General features: G+C 38.3%; 1 protein-coding gene across 2 annotated transcripts; it reads left to right on the top strand.

Moving 5' to 3' along the window:
* The first annotated feature begins 619 nt into the window (after positions 1–619).
* On the top strand, positions 620–15,313 carry atp5mf (ATP synthase membrane subunit f). Of its 2 annotated transcripts, XM_072268656.1 has the most exons (5): positions 624–697; positions 972–1,156; positions 6,830–6,937; positions 7,068–7,184; positions 10,051–15,313. In XM_072268656.1, exons 2-5 carry the CDS (start codon positions 1,006–1,008, stop codon positions 10,077–10,079), a joined length of 405 nt encoding a protein of 134 aa, XP_072124757.1. In that variant the 5' UTR covers positions 624–697; positions 972–1,005; the 3' UTR covers positions 10,080–15,313. The 2 variants fall into 2 exon arrangements, with proteins under 2 accessions (XP_072124758.1, XP_072124757.1); XM_072268657.1 differs by lacking the exon at positions 972–1,156 and having other exon boundaries at positions 620–697.
* The last annotated feature ends 1,093 nt before the right edge of the window (positions 15,314–16,406 follow it).

Raw genomic sequence — 16,406 nt, 5'->3', positions numbered from 1 at the left:
GCATTGTACTGCTGCCATAAATGAACAGATTTTACAACATATGTCAGTGGTAACAACCCAGATTCTGATTCTGAAAGTGGAATAGAGAAGGGAGACCTGTATAGTCGGTTTAAGGTAATTTGCAAACTCTGCTCAGGACACCCAAGGTGAGGATTCAAACCAGGTCTGTGGAGCAGTCAGTCAGACAACAGCACCAATCAGTGTTACTAACATTAAAAAAAACAGGAGCAAGATGTACAATTGAATGAAGGCCAAACGATACTCTTTTCTCAATTAATCTGAAAAACTACATTTTGTTCACTTGTGCACACACGCTAAGGTATAAAAGGCAACTCAATAAGTATTACAGTTAAAGGGAAGAGCAGGGCTAAAATTCTCCACAAGTCTAACCTGGGCTGATATTTCATCACATGACGTCCTGGCGCCAAACATCTTCTACCCGCCACTCCCCTCCCCCATCGCCAATACTTGTATAAAATAATTTCATCGCAGTTTCCCTAAAATTAACCTTTAGATCCGTGTGGCCTACTGCTGATTTTAAAGATTTTCCAGCTCGGAGCTGACCGCGAAGTGCGAGATGCGGGCGGGAGTGGGGCCCAGTTAGCACGTGGTTACCTTAGCAACCTTACCCCGACAGGCAGTACACGGGCAGAGGAAGAGCTGGATATGAAAATAAATAGTCACCGGCAGCCTGATGGTAAACTAAAATATCTCTTCTCTTTGACAAAAAAGCAAAGATGTTAATGATTTTTATTTGGTTTGTCATGAAGCGGTGTTAGACCACACTCACATGCCGCTTTGCGTGCTCGCTGTAAACCATGGGTGAAAAAGGCAGGTCGGAATATATATCGAAGAAAATTATTAACGGATTGTTAGTTACGGAAGCATAGGCAGTATTAATCCTATAAAGGCGGTTGTGGGGCAGAGGTTCGTCGTGTTGAGTATAAATACAGTACTCGGTTTATCAACAGTTGCCGTGGAAACTAGATTCATCGGGCTTGATATATGGCAGAGAAAAAAACTCCGATTTCTACACTAAGTGAAGACTGTGTAGAAATCGGAGCCGGAGATTCATTGACGCAGTTGGAGGTATCTTGCCGAATGGCGAAGAACTCTATTACAATTGAGCGCCAGGCTGCACTTCTCTCGTTTACGGGTAGGTAAATACTCGTGCACTTTGACAACCTTCACATGAATGAGCATAAACAAGAGTTTGAATGCGTCCTCTTAATTGAGGCCCCCCTTTATTTCGAGTACACTTCCCCTTTCCCATTACTGCTTTCTGTACCCTCTTCATTTCTCCCGTTTTACAATTATTTTTTCTCTCCATTCCCTAGCTTCCCCGTAATCTCCAACGACCTGGTTATGTTTTTCATGTGTTAAGGATACCCGACTATCACATGCACATACATGCAAGTTACATTGTTATTAGGTAGATATATAGTACTTGAATATATAAATACATTGCATTTAACATAGCGAAAAACTGCATTGACTGCCGTGGTATTACCCAAAGTATTTTTGCTGTGACTGGAGTGACTACAAATTAACTTTTAAATTAACCTGACCTTGCTGAATCAATTCTGATTTATTAAAAATGTGTTTGAATTGTATATAAGCAGTAGATATTTTGTTTGCTATCCGGTTTAGCTAAAACAAATATTGGAATAGATCACAGGACTTGCAGCTTCCATCAATTTCTGATGTTCACTGTATGTAGGATGGTAATAAATCAGGGTTTCTTCATGGTAAATTATTCAATTGACAAGACTTGTTAATATATCCTATTAAAATCATCAGACTGATAGAAAGCACTAAAAAAGAATACAGTAAACCCTTAAATACAATGGAAACTATACAGCCATATTTACAATAGGTGGAAACTCTGATGTAGTACTGAGTAGAGCAGTTGAAGATATTTATTCTTTAGATTTAATGTCAAGTAGTATTTAGAGTCACACAGCATGGAAATAGGCCCTTCGGCCCATCTGGTGTATGCTGATCAAGATTCCGGTCTAAGCTAGTCCCATTTGTCCGCATTTGGCCCATAGCTACCTTTCCTATCCAAGTATCATTTAAATGTTGTTGATGCACTTTCCTAAAACACTTCCTCTAGTAGTCCATTCCATGTATACTTTATACTTTATTGTCACCAAACAGTTGATACTAGAACGTACAATCATCACAGTGATATTTGATTCTGTGCTTCCCGCTCCCTGGATTACAAATTGATAGTAAATATTAAAAATTTAAATTATAAATCATAAATAGAAAATTGAAAAATGGAAAGTAAGGTAGTGCAAAAAAAAACGAGAGGCAGGTCCGGATATTTGGAGGGTATGGCCCAGATCTGGGTCAGGATCCGTTCAGCAGTCTTGTCACAGTTGGAAAGAAGCTGTTCCCAAATCTGGCCGTACGAGTCTTCAAGCTCCTGAGCCTTCTCCTGGAGGGAAGAGGGACGAAAAGTGTGTTGGCTGGGTGGGTCATGTCCTTGATTATCTTGGCAGCACTGCTCTGACAGCGTGCGGTGTAAAGTGAGTCCAAGGACGGAAGATTGGTTTTTGTGATGTGCTGCGCCATGTTCACAATCTTCTGCAGCTTCTTCACTCAGAGAGTGGAATGGACCACCCTGTTAGTGAAGAAATTGTCCTTCAGGTCCTCGCTGAGTTTAAACTACGCCCACTAGTTCTTGATACCACAGCCCTGGGGAAAAGACTCCTATCTAAGCCCCTCGTGATTTTGTACAGCTCCATAAAGGTCACTCCTCAGTCTCCTACACTCCAAGGAATAAAGACCTAGCATGTTTAATCTCTCCCCTGGATCAGGAGCCTCAAACTGTGGGAGGTGCACTCAATGTGGGAATCACAGGGGGTTGAAGTGGAACTTTTTTTAATGCAGACTCCTGTTCTCCTGTGTGAATATCTAGCTGGATATAGTATATGAACTTTGTGGATCAGTAAACAAAGAGGAAATTTCTTTCACTGTCCTGACCAATATTCTTCCCTACATCAAGAATAGATCCATCTTTTTTTCTTTTCTGGTATCATGCTGTTCACTAAATGTTGTATTTTCTTGCATATTAAAAAATTAATACCCTCCCACGATAATTCTGTATGAAATGTTGAGAAATTGCAGACAGTGAAAAGTCTGGAAATAGACCAGAATGGACTACACCCGAAGGTTCTGAAAGAGGTAGCTAAAGAGACTGAGGATCCATTAGAAGTGATCTTTCAAGAATCACTGGCTTCTGGAATAGTTCTCAAAATTGCTAATGTTCAAGACGGAAGGGAGACAAAGTACAGACCAGTTAGCTTGACTTCAGTGGTTGGCAAGATGTTTGAGTCCTTTATTTATAATGAAGGTTCAGAGTACTTGGAGGTACATGATAAAATAGGCCAAAGTCAGCATGGTTTCCTTAAGGGAAAACCTGGCCTGACAAATCTATTGGAATTCTTTGAAGAAATAACAGGCAGGGTAGACAAAAGCCAGTAGGTGTTTTCAGAGGGCCTTTGAAAGGTGCCGTGCATGAGACTGCTAAACAATTTCAGCGCCCATGGTATTTCAGGAAGATTGGCTGACGGGCAGGAAGCAAAGAGTCTGAATACAGAGGGCCTTTTCTCATTGACTGTCAATGACAAGTGGTGTTCCTCAGGAGTTGGTATTGGGTCTGCTACTTTTCACATTGCGTGGTAATGATCTGGATGATGGAATTGATGGCTTTGTGGACGATACGGGGGAGCTGGTGTTGAGGAAGCAGGGAGTCTACAGAAGAACTTGGATGGATGAGAATGAACTAAGAAGTGGCAGATGGAATATAGTGTAGAAAAGATAAAGGTGTAGACTATTTTCTAAATGGGGAGTGAATTCAGAAATCAGGTGCAAAGGATCTTGGGAGTCTGAGTGCAGGAGTCTTTGAAGGTTAATTTGCAGGTTGAATAGGAGGTAAGGAAGTCAATTGCAATGTCAGCATTAATTTTGAGAGGACTAGAATATAAAAGCAGGGATGTAATGCTGAGGCTTTTAAAGGCATTGGATGGATCACATTTGGAATAGTGGGCCCAAAACTGCTCACATATCTAAGAAAGAATGCTGGCACCAGAGAGGGTCAAAGGAGGTTCACAAAAATAATCCTGGGAATGAAATGGTTAATGTACGAAGAGCATTTGGCTGTGTTGCCTTTACTCACTGGAGTTCAGAAGAATGAAGGGTGATCTCATTGGGGAAAAAAAATATTGAAAGCCTTATACAGAGTAAACATGGAGAGCATGTTTCCAAAATTAGGAGAATCTAGGACCAACGAGTACAGCCCCAGAATACAACAATGTCCTTTTAGAACAGAAATGAAGAGGAATTTATTTAGCCAGAGGGTCATGAATTTGTGGAAGTCATTGCCACAGATAGCAATAAACAGTATCCATCAAATCCTCTCACTCATAACAAAGTATTTTCCTGCACTGGAGGAGCTCCATACTGAAAGCAAATTGGTTGAGTATCTTGTTACAACTAGAAGAAAAAAGAACTTTTTTTGAAAAACTATTTAAAGCTAATTTAATTTAACCTGCATTGGTGAGATTTGAGAGATTTCAGCTTTGAAAATGAGGTTATCAGTAAGCAAACATGTTGAGAAGTACTATATATGACAATCTGTGGTCTCAGTAAAAGGGATCAGAAATGAATTTACATCTATCTCTTTGATCTCCAAATAAAAATGTTAAAATTTATTTTTAAAAAATAAATTTTTAATTGACAGAATTAAAATCAGAATCAGGTTTCATATCCCTGGCATATGTTGTGAAATTTGTTTTAAGGCAGCAGTACATTGCAATAATTTACATCTTTAACATTAGTATAGGAAAGACTGAAAATATTTCATTGGAGCATTATCAAATATTAATTTAGACTACATCAGACAACATAGATTTTAAGAACATTCTAAAAAGAAGAAAGTGGGGTACTGGGGACTAACGAGAAATGCTCTTGGCAGCTAAAGGCATTGAGTAAGTGGATGAAGCAATTAACATCACTGGTCAAGGAGCTGAAAGTAGAAGAGTCTAGATGTCTGAGAGAAGAAATGTGAAGGGTTGAAGCCATGAAACAAGGTGAAAACCAGGATTTGAATTTTATGATATGTTTGATAAAGCAGAATTCATTGTAAGTTAGTGGCTTCATTGCAGAAAGACTTGGATTTAAATATCACCTCTCACAACTTTGCTCATCCAAACGGACTTTTCAGGCAATGAAGCATTTCTAAAGCGTAGCCACCGTTGATTGAATATAGCTACCAGTGCACAGAAATAGCAATGTGAAAATTAAGTGGAAGCTCTATTTTAGTGACACACACACAAAATGCTGGTGAACGCAGCAGGCCAGGCAGCATCTATAGGAAGAGGTACAGTCGACGTTTCGGGCCGAGACCCTTTGTCAGGACTAACTATTTTAGTGATGTCGTTTGAGAAATATTTACTGCTGTTAGGAATAAAGGATCTGTTATTTAAAATAGATGAGGTGAATATTTTTCTTGGAAGTTTTGGAATTCTTCCACAAAGGGCAAAATATTTAAATATTTAATTAAAACATTTGTGTTTTTTATTACAAAGTAGATGGATTCATGATAGGCAAATAAAAGGTCAGATATGCCATGATTGTATTTTGGCAAAGCAGACTCAATGGGCCAAACTGCTAACAGTTAATTTGCACATTCCTAAATAACAGAATCTTTGCCACATAGTACTTTGCATTGATTGGCAGTTTTCCTCAGCATTAAAGCCTAACAATTCCACATGGTGCAAGATGAAGTTTTCTCTTAAATTCAGTCCTCAATCTAGGACTGTTTACATTTTAATGAAAAACAGGGAAACACCCTATGCCTACTATATTAATGGTTTTGTGGGAAAAGTATATATTTTTCTAACAATTATGAAAAACCCAGTACTATTTCTCTAGTTAATTTAGAAACACACACAGCAAACCAAATCACCATTGATGTGGCTAATCCAATGCAGTCATACACTGAAAGAAATTAAAACCCTTTTTCTACTTCTTTACTGTGGATGTTATTCTTTTGTTTGTTATGCTCCATTGTTATCTCAAGCTCTGTGGCATCCAGTGACAGATGGATGTTTGATATGTGGACGGCAAGCACCTGCAGGTAATTATATCAAAGAGCAATCAACCAGATCTGGACTTTGCGTCAACCTCTGGCAGGAACTGATCTGAAATGCCAAGCTTGTCTGATGATGTTTCTGTCCTCACTAAAACACTAAGTAACTGTATTTCTCACAGTTCTACTTGGGCTGTCTGTTAACTTAATAAAAGCTGGGGATCAAACCAGTAATATCTCTGGACTATAGATTTTAGAAGCATACCCATAAAACCTGATGGATTGTTCTTGTTTAGTTGTCAGTTAGAATCAAGCTGATGATTAAAAATTATTAATATTCAGAAGTGGTGCATGTAATTTAAGTCTGGTTTGATGCTAGGCCAAGATGATTTTCTCAGGAGCAGAGTATTACATCTACTAGAAATCTAAAATAAAACAGAAAGCACTGGAAACAACATGTTCGGCAGTACCTGTAGAGAATGAAACTAAATTAACATTTCAGGTTCTGATGAAAAATCATTGATCTTAAATCATCGTATTTCTCACACATTTGCTACCCGAACTGCTGAGTACTGTATTTCCAGCATTTTGTGACGTACCTAGCTGTGCTTAAATTTTCTGATGGGTGAAATATTTGATTGTATCTACTTATTGCCAGTATCCTTTGAGTATTCTGCTTGTAATTTATCATCAGACGTCACTTTAAAATAACTTGTGATTGCCTTGTAGTGCCACTTGTCAAGCGACAATTCATGGGTTTGAAATTAGTCGAGGTTCCTAAATGGACATTAAAACGACTGCTTTCTCCAATATCTATCCTCGATGCTCTCTGCAGAGGTAAGTGTGATGCAGGTTACATAGTATAATTCAGTGCCATCTTAAGAATTCATAAATCAGGAAAAGCAAGAGTTTGCTTTTGATCGTAGCTTCTCTTTAGTAACTATTCACTCTTAATTCCATCATTTAGGCCACAATGCCTATTATAAGAAGTACATCCATGTGAAGAAAGGTGGGATTGGTGGAGTTGCAATGTTCCTAATGGGCTACGTCGTAATCAGCTACATATGGGAATACAGCCACATCAGTAAGTAGACCTTAGGGGCCTTACCAAATTGAATTTTATTTACTTAATTATGTTTAACCCTGTATTCTAGAGTTCATAAAAGAGCTGCACACATTTAATCAAGCAACTCTCCTCTATTCTCGTCCTGTCATGTTTGAAATTCTCAAGCAATGACATTGCTAACAGGGACTGGGTCCCACAATCAATGGAAATGTTTAATTATCAGAATTATTAACTTTCACCTCATTTTCAATCCTCAAGTTTCATGATATAATGAGAAAAAGGTGATAGTTCTAAACCAATTACTTCCCTAATTTCTGATTTAAGCCATTCTCAGAATTTTAATATTATTTATCTTGTTACATTTACACAACACATAAATCTCAATTTTTGACAATTGCAACAAGATAAATTAAGATACCTGCAATGATACAGTGGGATCCCTGGTATCCAATAGCTATGATGTGGTCAGACTAACTGTATAGCCAATTATGTTAAAAATAATCTCATAGATAGCAATCTCTGGAAGCAAAAGCACAAATTTTAATTAACCTTAACATTTACCTAGTGCTTAATAAAGATCAGTCTAATCAAATGTAGATTAATCTGGAAGCTGAAACATTTGAACTCTTAAAAATGCTTATTTTATTTAAAATCTTCTTTATTAATCTTTTTATTGATTTAAAAGGAACATAAATACAAACAAGAGGAGAATTATCTCAAATATATAAATAACCATACAGAGATTAAAATAGACATTATCAAAATCATACAGTGTTAAGCTAGTGTATAATATATAATGAAAAAGAAAACAGCAATTCTCCTCTTATCAGTTCATGAAGAAAGAAAAAACTTAAGTTTAAATGAAAAAAAACCCACTACACTATACATAAAAAATCTTTTCATTAAAAATTCCTGTGCATCTAAATGGATGTAATGTTCAGTCACTGTAGAAAGATGCTAACCACTGTTTTCATCATGGGCTCCCTACTATGTATTTAGTGACATATTTCACTGGTTGAAGGGCTCTGCGTGTTTTCCCAGTTCAAAATGTGTCTGGTAGGACCAGGTTTAAAGGCCATTAGCTGAAGATCAGGTCAGCAGCAGGCTAAGTGGCTGGTGGGGTGCTGCCGGAAAGGTTAGACCTAGGAGAGAGGCAGGTGGTAATCCCACAGGGAGGATCAGGTTCAGGAAGGAGTTCTACAAGGTGAGGACTTGACAGGCAGATCTACGTGAGAGATTAGGGCCTGAAGTCAGGTATGTCAGTTAAGTAAGTGAATGCCAGTGGAGTGGGGGTAGTGTAATGCAGGTACTGTAGTGAGATTCTTCATTGAAGACTGAGAATCATAACATGAAAGCCTGGGCTAATTGGATGGTGAGGGAAGAAGAATATCAATGATGATTGGGTCTCTGCAGGGTAATGACAGCAAACATTGCAGGACTGACTTTCATAAATATTATAAAATAAACTGAGGCTGAGAGTAAATTGTTTCAATTTCCAGATTCATTCCTGAACTTTTTGTGCTTCTGGCCAGTGCTTTTGGCCTAGAAACAATTAAATATAAAATGCACAACTAAGGAACCAGCTATTAAGTTCATTTAGACCAAGTTTATATTTACAGTCCACAAAATATTTCTATCCATCTCTTTCAAGCTTGCCAGTGTAATCTTCTCTTCTTTTCTCCATCCTGTGATTGAGTGGAACCATGATTAGGTCAAACCTGTTTAATCTCTTCAAAAGCTGGCTAACATTCAGATTTGTTTTGCCATCACGCCTCACACATTTGTTAACTGAAAACAAATCACTTCGGAATCTTCACCTAGTTGCTAGTTACTCTAGTTGTTCTGTGGCTGTTGCAGGTTGCAAACAGTGCCAACACATATTTGCTACACATGACATACAAGTATCCTTCCTGATCTCGGGCAGCATGTAGCAGTGTAGTGATTAGCATAATCTTTTACAGTGCCAGCTGTAAGATCAAGCTTCAATTCCCATCAATGTCTGTATAGAACTTGTAGATTCTCCCCATGACTGTGTGGTGCTCTAGTACCTCCCACATTCCAAAAGACATACGAGTTAAGATTAGTAAGTTTTGGCCTGCTATGTTGCATGGTGACACTGCAGGTTGCATTATTCGCGAACTGTGCTTCAACGTACATGTGACAATAAATCTAACCTTTATTGCTAGAGTTAATTCAGTAATTCAAATTCCATATAGTACATTAGACTCTCTCAAGGAAGGACTCTTGCATCTTTTAAATCATGGTACAGCCTGTGTGTGTGCTATAATTATTTTTTCTCAGGAAAACATTCAAGTTCAGATTGCTACTTTTGCTCCAAGATCACTGAAAACAAACTAGAACAGTAGCTGATATATGCTAGTCCCCTGAAATGATTCTTGTATTTCTCGTAACAAACTTGTTAACTTTATTGTTAATTTTGAGATTATTCCTAAATTAGTTTTCTTACTGTATCATTCTTTCGATATTTGGTTCTGATATTAATTCATTTGAAAGGAATCATTCATTTTGATTAGCTTTTCTCGATATTTTGAAGCAAATAATGTGCAGATTATCCTGAGTTGAAAATATTAATTTTGCTTTTATAATAAGCTTGGTCAGTTGATGTCAAATTTGGTATTGATAAGAAACTCCCTCTGATAGCAATTTCAAGAGGCAAAATTTAAATTTCTAGTCTATTTTCACCCTCTGAGAAATGCAAAATAGCAGAGTGAGGCAGTGTCGCTTGCAAATTCCAAATACAGCACTGTTCTAGACACATTAACCTAGCTCCAGAGATTCTAAGTAAAAAGTAGTTAAAACTACTCTTGCAATGGAAAATTAATGACAAATATATAATTATAGGTTTTATTCCTGTATATTACAGAGAATGATCGCTGGAGGAAACATCACTAAACAGCTCTACTAACACATAACTTCATGGTTACACCAGTGAATTCAAATAATCATCGCTGAACTGAAACCGTGAATTGAAATATTGTTATTGTAGTTGGAGGAGGCAGCGTTCTCTACAAATTGAGGACAATAAAATTTCCTTCTACCTTCTTTCCTAATGTTCCATTGGCATTTGGTAACTTATATGCAAGTGTTAGTTGTCAAAACAAAAAGTTTCTTCATTTGAAGAATTTAAATGGTGTGGGCCTGGATTTGGCTTCATTTGAGGTATAATTGTTGATGCAAAATAAACCATCCAGGGAGCACCTACTTCAAAGGCCCAAGTATAAACGAATTCATTGTTTATATGCGAAACGTAATTGAGTGGATCATTGATCAGGCCAGGAAACAAGATACCCCAAACTCTTTAACGGTGCAGAAGCAGATTTATCATCACCACCAGCATGTGTCATGAAATTTGTTAACTTAGTGGCAGCAATACAATGCAATAGATGATAAATATAGAAAATCAAATAAATCAATTACAGTAAGTATATGCATTATATTCAGTAGTTAAATTAAAAATAGTGCAAAACCAGAAAGAAAAAAGTTATTCATGAGCTCATGTTAAGAAACAGCAGTAGCTGTGAACTTTCATTTTCTACAAAGATTGTGCCTGAGCTTGAAAGACCACTATTATCACTATTTATAAAGAGAGATCAAGTAATTACATGCCAGTTAACCTAATAATGTTGGTGGGCAATTTACTGGAAGAATTTCCAAAGGACAGTTAATCATTCAATAAGTTAAAGGTAATCAGAGATATTTGGTATTAATTTAATAGGTCAAAGCATTGCCTGATTAATTAGTGAATTCTCCGAGTTCAATGAGAGTAGTATAGTTGTAGTGTACATGAAAAAGGCATTTAATAAAGATCCATTAGACAGACTTATCATAAAAGTGTGTGTTAATGTATCCAAGGGAAAATGGCAAATTACAAAGAAATGCAAAGTAGTATCATGGTTGACAGGAATTTCTAGAAATACACATGGGAGTTTCATGAGCTCGATGTACATGGGTCTACTGATTAATAAATTAATAATTGAGACTTGTAAGTTTGCAGATGCTACCAACATTATCAGTGTGCTTAACAGTGGGTGTAACTTGTAGGCTGAAAGATGTAATCATAGACTGAACAGGTTGATAGGAAATCAGTACATAAAATTCAATATGGAAAAGTGTGGGTTAATGCATTCTGCAATGGCAAACAAAGCAATGGAATTCATAATAATTGGAAGGACATTATAGAGCATAAGGACGATATTGGTGCACATCTATAGATCCCTTAAAATAGCGGGGTTGGTAGATAAGCTAATTATGGATTATGAAAAGTTATGTATATCCTCCAAAGAGTTTATCAAAAATCTCCATCCCAGGAAACCTTACCTGCATAGCTTCCAAAGGATCTCACAGGAATAAATATGGATTCTAAAACTGTACACAATAATTTACCAGCACACTGTAAAGTTCATCAAAACCTTTCATCTTTTAGTTATCTTTGCAATAAAAGCTAACACTCCATTAGTCTATCTAGATCCTTGCTTTACTGGCATCCTAACCCTTTGTTTTGGGTAGGACTCCAGATCCCTTAACATTTTGTCAGCTCACTGCATTTATATTCATGTTTTTTTAATTCTCCCTTCTGAAGTCCACATGGTACTGCATCTGCCTTTTTAATCCACTCACTTAACCTATTATATTTACACGTTGCTCACCTTTGTATCATCAGCAATATACAGTTGCAAGAAAAAGTTTTTGAACCCTTTGCAATTACCTGGTTTTCTGCATTAATTACTTATAGATGAAGATTGGACCACATTTTAAGTCACAATAATAGACATACACAATCTGCCTAAACTAAACACACAAATAATTGTACTTTTCATGTCTTGATTGAACATATTGTTTAATCATTCACATCAGGCTGCAAAAAGTATGTGAACCCTTGAATTTAATAACTAGTAGAACCTCCACCAAACGTTTCCTGTAACTGCTAATCAGATTGGCACAACTGAGAAGAGGAATCTTAGACCATTCCTTCATACAAAACTGTTTCAGTTCATTAGTATTTCTGGGATACCTTGCAGGAACAACCCTCTTCAGATCATGCCGCAGCATCTCAATTGGGTTAAGGTCTGGATTCTGACTTGGTCATTCCAAAACAAAAATTTCTTCTTTTTAAACCATTCTGTGTTTTGGGTCATTATCTTGTAGCATCATCCAACTTCTCTTCAGCTTCAGGTACAGACTGCTACCCTGCCATTCTCCTATAAAATGTCTTCATACAATTTTGAATTATTCCCTCAACAATTGCAAGCTGTCCAGGCCCTGAGGCAGCAATGCAGCCCCAAACCATGGTGTTCCCTCCACCATGCTTTACAGTTGGGATGAGGTTTTGGTGTTAATATGCAGTGCCCTTTTTCCTTCATTTCTGCCAAAAGTTCAACTTTTGTCTCATCTGTCCACAGAACATTGTCCCAGAAGCATAGAGGACATCCAGGAGGTCTTTTGCAAACTTGAGAAGTGCAGCAATGTTTTTTGGAGAGCAGTGGTTTCTTCCATGGTGTCCTTCTATGAACACCATTCTTGTTTAGTGTTTTTCTTATCGTGGACACATGAACAGAGACTTTAGCAAATTCTACAGATTTCTGCAGGTCTTTTGCTGTTGCCCTTGGGTTCTTTCTCACCACCTTCAGAATTGCATGTTGTGCTCTTGGTGTGATCTTTGCAAGACACCCAGTCCTACAGAGAGTAGCAACTGTACTGAATTTCCTCCATTTATAGACAATCTCTCTTACTGTGGGCTGATGAACACTCAGGTCTTTGGAAATGCTTTTGTAGCGTTTTCCTGCTTCCTCTACAGGTTCTCTGTAAGCTGTTTTGAGCAGACATGGTGCACATAAACAGATCTTTCTTAAGAGCAGGCTCCATCTGTAACCTGACTGTGTGTGTCTTTTTCATAGGGCAGGGCACCTCTACAACACACACCTCCAATCTCATCCCATTGATTGCAACACCTGACTCTAAATAGCTTATCCCAGAGGTTCACATCCTTTTTTGAAGCTAAGCTGTTTAAATGGTGTACTCAGTATTGATGAGATGAGGTACGGTTGTTAGTGTATTATTAGTTTAGGCAGGTTGTGTTTGTCTATTATCGTGGCTTAGTTGAAGATCAGACCACATTTTGAGTAATTACACCAGAAATCTAGATTATTACAAAGGGTTCGCAAAGTTTTTCTTACAACTGTACCTGTCTATGTTTAAAACATGGAGGTTCCAGCAATTATCCTGATGGCACTCCACTAGATTTGAAAAATAACCCATTTTATCTCCTATCAATATCAATGTTTACTTCAATCTCATCTGCCCTTATGCAGGCAACAACCTTATAGATATCAAAATATCATCTACTAGTTCCCGTTTGATACACCGTCAAAGAACTCAAACTCAAATTGTCAGTTTCTTTCATGAAACCATATTGGATCTACTGAATTGTTCTATGATTTTATAAATTTCTGCTAGCTCTTTGTAATAGATCATTGCAATTTCCTAGAGACAGATGAAGTTATCGGTTTTATAGTTGGCAGCTTTCTGACTTCATCCTTTCTTGCAAAAAAGCATGTTACATGTGCAGTTTCCAACATCTGGGACCTCTCAAGGAAGTTTAGTAGATTGCAATCAACAGGTCCGTGGAACTTGAGAGCCTTTAACCACATTAGTTTACCCAAGTAATTGTTTAAATGACAGATTGCTCTAACCCCCGATCATCTATAATTGGGACTTTAGTGCTTGCTACCATATATATAGGCAGGATATTGAGAGATATTAAAGAGAATTTTCATGATCCCATTGAACCTTTTTAGTTGCCTTTCAAACACCTTCCTACTCTTATAGTTACAGATTGGCTTTAATGCTTGCTATTTCTTCTTTGAATGCTTCACACTGTGTAGATGTAGCCTTATCTGCAAGTAGATGCCCCCAATCTACCTCCTTATGTTAATGAAATTGACCTCTCCCCCACAATTTATCACCTTTGTTACTGGTCAATCCCTAACTTCTTCCAAAATTACTTTACAGAGACATGGTCTGTATCTAGAAAGTAATTTCCCACTGACACTCCCTCCACCTGACTAGCCATATATATTCCCAGAGTCCAGTAATGTTACTTCTTTCATTATTCACCTTAACTACTAAATCAAATAGTCTCTGGACACAACTCAAGAATTCAACCCCAAGTCTTTACCACTAAGGCAATCCCAGTTAATATTTCAGAAATTGAAATCCACTAATCTAACAACACTATCTTGTTCATCAATCTCCGGTTGACTGTTGAGAAATCTGTAATATACCCACTAAGTGACTTTCCCCTTGTTTCTAATCCCTACCACATGGCTTCTTTTGAGGAGCTATTTAGGATATCATGCCAATAATGAAGTAATGCAATCTGACGAACAGTGCAATACCCTCTCCCCTTTTACTCCTGAAAATTAAATACCTGGAGAAAAGACTTGTCAGTCCTACCTGCCCTTAAACATGTCTCAGTAATGGCAACAATATTGTAGAACATCCCCCACCACCTTCCTCCTTGTATGTGGCCTCAAGGCCAAGAAGCTTGGAGATGAGGCACAAGCCCAACGTCGACTCCATTTCTCGCTGATCTCACCAATTAAAGCGGCAAGGAAGGTTGAAATCATCGACGCAAGGGGGTGCTCAGCGCCATTTATCAGCCTCTTGCTCGCTGCTTCTGGAGGAAGCCGTCTGCGTGTGACGGATCTCTCTCACTACTCCCGATGGAAGGTCCCTGCATTTGAAAGGTCTCTCTCTCCGCCCCTCGAGCTGTGCCAGAGTTCTTGGGCAAGGTTTAATCGATGCTTGTTTGTGGTTTGGACTCTAGTTAACGTTATGATGCGTCTCTGGTGGCTCATTTTGTGAGACTTTGAATTGGGCAGCCTGCAGATAAATAACACTGAGCTGAACTGAATATACTATTGTGTTTTTTCCACATTTTTTTTGTTAGCGGTTGCACAATTTTGTTTTGTTGTGCATGGGGGATGGGTCTTTGCTGTGTCCTTTGGACGGGTTCCACGGTTTCCTTTGATTCGTGGCTGTCTGTGGGAAGACGAATCTCAGGGTTGTATACTGCATATATACTTTGATAATAAATGTACTTTGAATTTTATATTCCTGACATTAAAATAGATGCAAATTAGCTCTGAAATTCCTTTAATGTTCATTTACTCACCTTTTCTGCCTGCTGGACTTACCACACATTCCTTTTCTAGATGGTTGTATTCTTCCCCTAAAGGACCACTCTGAACCCCCTTCTCCTACCAACTCAGTTTAAACCTTCCCCAGCAGTGCCAACAGCAAGGGTGTCGGCCCCCACTCTGGTTAAGGTGCAAACTGCCCTGCTTGTTCAGATCCCAGCTTCCCCAGACACAGTCCTAATGATCCAGCCAATTAAATCATATGCTCCTGCTGCATCCATTCAGTCACACCTTTATCTATTCTTGTACTTCTTCTATAACATCGTCCAATAGTGTATCACGACCTGTGGCTGGCCACCCCTTTCAGAACGTTCTGCCATCATCTGAGATCCTCGACCCTAGCACCAAGGAAGCAAACAACATGGAGTTATTTGGCTACAACATGCCAGTCTGACTCCCTCACAATAGAACCCTCTACTACTATTGCTGTCCCGATCTTTTTACATCTCTTTTATACATCACTGCCCATTGCGGTGCCATGAAACGGGCTGTGGTGCAGTTGTCTTCCTGGGAGGCTCCCGACCCTCATACCAACAGTATCCTACACTATATTTGTTATCGAGGGGAATGACCACAGGGGTCTCCTGCATGACTTCTACTTGCCCTTCCTGACGATCACCCTTCTCCACTCTTTCTGTATACGCACGGTGACCAACTCACTAAACATACTGTCTGCTATGTTCTCTGCATCCCAGATTAAATACAACGAGAACATCCATAGGTCCAACTGAGTATACTGCCTGAAACTAGCTAATACATTTTCTGCAGGTGTTGTCATCAGGAACATTGGAAATGTCCCCAGCTCTCAAATCCTGCAGAATACCCCTGCCCTAGACTCCATAACCTTTATGATTACACCTTAAAACAGTAAAAAAAAATACAAAATAGAGAAAAAAAAACACTTGCCTTGGCAATACTCACCAAAGCCCACATTGTGAGCTCAGTAGTAAAACTTCAATCGGAAGACAGTCCATCCAAATAAGGCCACTCAAGTCAGAGCTTGCCTCCTTTTTACATGCTG

Source organism: Mobula birostris, chromosome 9 (assembly GCF_030028105.1).
Source record: "Mobula birostris isolate sMobBir1 chromosome 9, sMobBir1.hap1, whole genome shotgun sequence".
Lineage (NCBI taxonomy): Eukaryota > Metazoa > Chordata > Chondrichthyes > Myliobatiformes > Myliobatidae > Mobula > Mobula birostris.
The sequence above is the reverse complement of the archived record's forward strand: the minus strand, read 5'-3'. Positions and strand labels throughout refer to the sequence as shown.